General features: G+C 56.0%; 1 protein-coding gene across 1 annotated transcript; it reads left to right on the top strand.

Annotated features, from left to right (window-relative positions):
* The first annotated feature begins 215 nt into the window (after window positions 1-215).
* LOC123061012 (metacaspase-4) lies at window positions 216-4,926 on the top strand. Its single transcript, XM_044483905.1, has 5 exons — window positions 216-765; window positions 1,943-2,829; window positions 2,952-3,024; window positions 3,946-4,001; window positions 4,266-4,926. Exons 1-5 carry the CDS (start codon window positions 411-413, stop codon window positions 4,803-4,805), a joined length of 1,911 nt encoding a protein of 636 aa, XP_044339840.1. The 5' UTR covers window positions 216-410; the 3' UTR covers window positions 4,806-4,926.
* The last annotated feature ends 344 nt before the right edge of the window (window positions 4,927-5,270 follow it).

The raw sequence follows: 5,270 nt of genomic DNA, 5'->3' as shown, positions 1-5,270 counted from the left end.
TGGGGATCGAAGGAGGTAGAACCATCACGACGTTCGATCCCCTTTAATAGTATTTAATAGTAGAGACTATGGAATATTTGGACCCGGGGGGAGGGAGATGACTGAATGGGCCATGGCCCGTGGGTTTGGGTGCGCATACGAACACAGTGTTATTATCGGCCGCCGCGTCGCTGACCAACCCAGCACAAAGCGACGACCGGGTCGCACACGGCCACCAACCACCCAGCAGCTGCCAGATCGGAAACGCCAGCAGACAGCCGGCGCCAACCCAAAACAAAACAAAAAGCCCCAGCAGCAAACCCCACCAAATCCACGCCATTTCCATCCATCGGACTCCCCGAGGCCCGCCGCCTCGCCTCGCCGCACCACCGCCAACGCCGTCGCCGACGACCGCCGAGCCGAACCCAAGGATGGGGCGGAAGCGCGCGGTGCTGGTGGGCATCAACTACGCGGGCACCAAGGCGGAGCTCAAGGGCTGCCACAACGACGTGGCCCGCATGCGCCGCTGCCTCGTCGACCGCTTCGGCTTCGAAGACGCCGGCATCCGCGTCCTCTCCGACGCCGACCGGGCCGCGCCGCAGCAGCAGCCCACGGGCGCCAACATCCGCCGCGAGCTCGCGCGCCTCGTCGCCGACGCGCGCCCCGGGGACTCCCTCTTCTTCCACTACAGCGGCCACGGCACGCGCCTGCCGGCCGAGACCGGCCAGGACGACGACACCGGCTTCGACGAGTGCATCGTCCCCTCCGACATGAACCTCATCACAGGTGCGCAGCGCAGATCCGGAGACGCCATTTCCGTTTTCGTTTTGTCTCGTGCCATGTTGCTCCTGTACTTGTTCTGAATCGAACTACCGGTTAGTGAATCGAGTGTGGTTGGTGAGATCTGAGAGGGACGTTATTTGATTCATTGTCACGTTTACGACTTAATTATCGGATTTAGCGCTGTGGTAATTTCTGCATTTCTGATTGGATTAGTTTTTAGGTGACTATGATTTCAGATAGTACATTGTGGTAACACTGATTGCAGATTTTTCACCACATAGCACAAATATTTCGATATACAATCAACTGTCTTAAACCATGCTATTTACGTAAGATTTTTTTCTGCCAAAATTCGTAATGTAAATACAATTTGGCCTCATTTATTTTGCTACCAAGGCCCCATTCTGAATGCTACCAAAATTTGCAAGTCACAGAAATTTGGTTTGTTTTGGCAGTAACAAGAGTTTGTTGCATCTGTTTTGTACCAATCCAAACATGCAAACGCCAAGCCAGCAGAAACATGTTGCTGTACCAGCAGGACCTAGGCTCCACACTCCTAACCTAAGTTGCATTACCAAATTTTGTCATGAAGCAGGTCAGAAAGTGCATTCCTTAAACCAGTTTAGTCCTAGACATGCAGAGGGTACCAAGTTAATTTAAACCTGTAGTGGAAAAGCATCAATCAAACTGTGTCAAAAGTGATCAGGGTCCATTTTTGAAACCAAAAAGAAGTTCACAGAAGATCTGAATGTCAGCAACCAGGTGATGTTTGAATCTGCCACTTGTTGGCTTGCCTGATTCATGTTTTTTCTTTTCCTGCAATAGAATGTTCTGAGCCTGCTTCAACTCATAGGCAGTTAAGCTGATGGGTGATGGCTATCTGCAGATAATATTCTAGTGCTTCGGTAATCCTCAGCTTTCAGATATTACCTACTACTCCCTCCGTTCCAAAATAGATGACTCAACTCTGTACTAAAGTTAGTACAAAGTTGGGTCATATATTTTGGAACGGATAACTCAACTCTGTACTAAAGTTAGTACAAAGTTGGGTCATATATTTTGGAACGGAGGGAGTATATCGAGAAGGCAGCCAATACATAGAAGTAGAGCGGTCAATAACCAGTAACATCTTGCATCCCTTCCTGTCAATGGCATTCTAATTTTCTTCTTTGCACTGCAGACCAAGATTTCACAGAGCTCGTGCAGAAAGTCCCAGATGGCTGCCTGTTCACCATAGTCTCTGACTCTTGCCACAGCGGTGGCCTGCTTGACAAGGCCAAGGAGCAGATTGGCCACAGCACAAAGCAGAACAAGGCGCAGCAAGGCAAACGGGAAGAGCGGTCTGATTCCGGCTCGGGCGGCTTCCGGTCGTTCCTCAAACAGACCGTCCGGGACGCGTTCGAGTCCCAAGGAGTCCACCTCCCTCGCCGCGGCGGCCAGCAGAGCAGCTACGACGACGACGACGCTGAGGCCGAGGCGCCGAGCCTGGACTCAGGCACAGACGGGCACGTGAAGAACCGGTCGCTGCCCCTCTCGACATTCATCGAGATGCTCAAGGAGAAGACGGGGAAGGAGGACATCGAGGTGGGGTCGATCCGGATGACGCTGTTCAACGTCTTCGGCGAGGACGCGAGCCCCAAGATCAAGAAGTTCATGAAGGTGATGCTGGAGAAGCTGCAGCAGGGGCAGCACGGCGGCGTGGTGGGCCTGGTGGGCGCGCTGGCACAGGAGCTGCTGAGGGCCAAGCTGCAGGGCAAGCAGGAGGAGCTGAAGCCGGCCATGGAGCAGGAGGTGCACGGCGTGGAGGAGGTGTACGCCGGGACGGCGGCGAGGGCGCCCCACAACGGCGTCCTCATCAGCGGGTGCCAGACCGACCAGACCTCGGCGGACGCGACGACCGCCAAGGGCCTGTCCTACGGCGCGCTCAGCAACGCCATCCAGGCCATCCTCGCGGAGAAGGACGGCAAGGTGAGCAACAAGGAGCTGGTGCTGAGGGCGCGCGGGCTGCTGTCCAAGCAGGGGTACAAGCAGCAGCCTGGGCTCTACTGCAGCGACAGGCACACCGAGGTGGCTTTCATATGCTGAGAGCGTGAAACATCATCCGTTGTCTTTGTCCGTCGATGAGAGAGAACGTTTTCTCCTCGTGTGTCAAAACTGTCTGCTATTGTCTGTGGACTGTGGTTTTGGATACCCGGACGCCATGTGTTGCTAAGATTGGACTGTTTGATGTTTCATCTCAGAATAACAATCACATGCTCTCAGGTAATAATATACCTATAATATATTACTCCATGTTTCCCAAAAGCAGAAAAAATTGATAAAATTATGGGAGAACTGGTAAAGCCATCCCCACTATCTTTATACCATATACAAACCTGCCATTACATTATCTGTATGTATCATACTTCCACTCTGCTACCTTTTATGGTTAGTGGCAACTGATATGTATGTACTCATGGAGTATCTTACAAGTAGTGCCGCAACTATCATGGAGTAGCAGTGTGGAGTAGTATAATGAGATCATACATGGTGAAGGCAATGCAAACGGAAAAGCTAGCAGTGGCAGCGATGATCATCTCGAGCTCCACCAACCCACCAGCCCCGTACTAGTGCCTGCCAGATCGGACCGCTCTGCCAACACACAGCTCGCCACCTCACCAGCCTAGCCGCGTCCGGCAGCGCCCACCGGAGCGCGCCGGCTCAACGATGGGGCGGAAGCGCGCGGTGCTGGTGGGCATCAACTACCCGGGCACGGAGGGGGAGCTCAAGGGCTGCCTCAACGACGTGGCCCGCATGCGCCGCTGCCTCGTCGACCGCTTCGGCTTCGACGGCGCCGACATCCGCGTCCTCGCCGACGCCGACCCGGCCACGCCGCCGCCCACGGGCGTCAACATCCGGCTCGAGCTGGAGCGGCTCGTCGGCGGCGCGCGGCCCGGGGACTCCCTCTTCTTCCACTACAGCGGCCACGGCCTGCAGCTGCCCGCCGAGACCGGCGAGGACGACGACACCGGCTACGACGAGTGCATCGTGCCCTGCGACACCAACCTCATCAAAGGTACGTACATGTAGGATTGGACATTCGGATTGGTTCATCCATTGATTGTTGGCTGGGATGTTCGAGAGATTGTCAGAGCGGCAAGCTCCGTTGCTTGACTGACGACTGAAGGAGCTCCTTTGCCGCAGACCAAGATTTCACGGAGCTGGTGCGGAAAGTGCCCGATGGCTGCCTCTTCACCATGGTATCCGATTCGTGCCACAGCGGCGGCCTCATCGACAAGACCAAGGAGCAGATCGGGAACAGCACCAAGCAGAGCAAGGCCCAGCAGCAGCGGCCTCCGTCCGCCGGCGCCAACCTGTGCGCCTCGCTCCTCGGGGCCGTCCGGGGCGCGCTCGAGTACGTTGGCATCCGCCTCGGCCGCCGCGCCAAACAGGCGGGCTCGCCGGCCGGCACCGCCACGACGAGCCGGTCGCTGCCCCTGTCGACGTACATCCGGATGCTCAAGGAGCAGACCGGCAAGGACGACGTCGGCGTGGGCTCCATCCGGACGACGCTGTTCCACCACTTCGGCGACGACGCCACGCCCAAGATCAAGAAGTTCGTCAAGGCCGTGGTGGGCGGCAACGGCAAGCTCCGGCATGGCGCTGATCAGGCCGCCACGGTCACGGAGCTGATCCCGAAGGCCAAGCCGGAGGGCGGGGGTCAGGCCGGCGCGCTCGGGCCAGCCATGGAGCAGGAGGTGCGGAGCGTCGAGGAGGTGTACGCGGGGGCCACGGCGAAGGTGCCGCCGCCACGCAACGGCGTCCTGATCAGCGGGTGCCAGACGGACGAGTCCTCGGCGGACCTGACCACGGCCAGCGGCGTGTCCTACGGCGCGCTCAGCAATGCCATCCAGGCCGTCCTCGCGGAGGAGAAGCGCGGGAAGAAGGTGACCAACAGGGAGCTCGTGCAGAGAGCGCGCGGGCTGCTGGCCAAGCAGGGCTACGTCCAGCAGCCTGGCCTCTACTGCAGTGATGAGCACGCTGATGCTGCCTTCATTTGCTGATTGGTGAAGCATCACATCGGTCGTGCTGTGCTGTGTGTCGACTAACCGTGTATTTGCGCATTTGCGCCGTGTGCTGATTGCTTTTTGTGCTGCGGCAATGGTTCAAATTTTGGTTTCCCTCATATTTGGGCACCTTTGACATGACATGGAATTTTCATACTTATGAAAATGGATTGGTCTTTTTTTTAAAAACAACGTAGACGGTCACATAGATGCACATATACTCACACAAATGAATGCACACGCGTATACTCTGCCACTGCCTCTATGAACACTTTCGAGAGATTGAGACGTCGAATCTTGAGATTGACAAAGTTACCACCTCTTACTTACAAGCTATTCCGTCTTTATATAAGATACACAAGTGTGTTTGATCCCTGGTTGACCAGTACACATTCAACCATAGATTGGTTCGCTACTTACAAAACTAGAGTTAATGGCGAGATTCCCCCCCCCCCCTCGTGC

The sequence above is a fragment of the Triticum aestivum genome, chromosome 1A (assembly GCF_018294505.1).
Source record: "Triticum aestivum cultivar Chinese Spring chromosome 1A, IWGSC CS RefSeq v2.1, whole genome shotgun sequence".
Lineage (NCBI taxonomy): Eukaryota > Viridiplantae > Streptophyta > Magnoliopsida > Poales > Poaceae > Triticum > Triticum aestivum.
The sequence above is the reverse complement of the archived record's forward strand: the minus strand, read 5'-3'. Positions and strand labels throughout refer to the sequence as shown.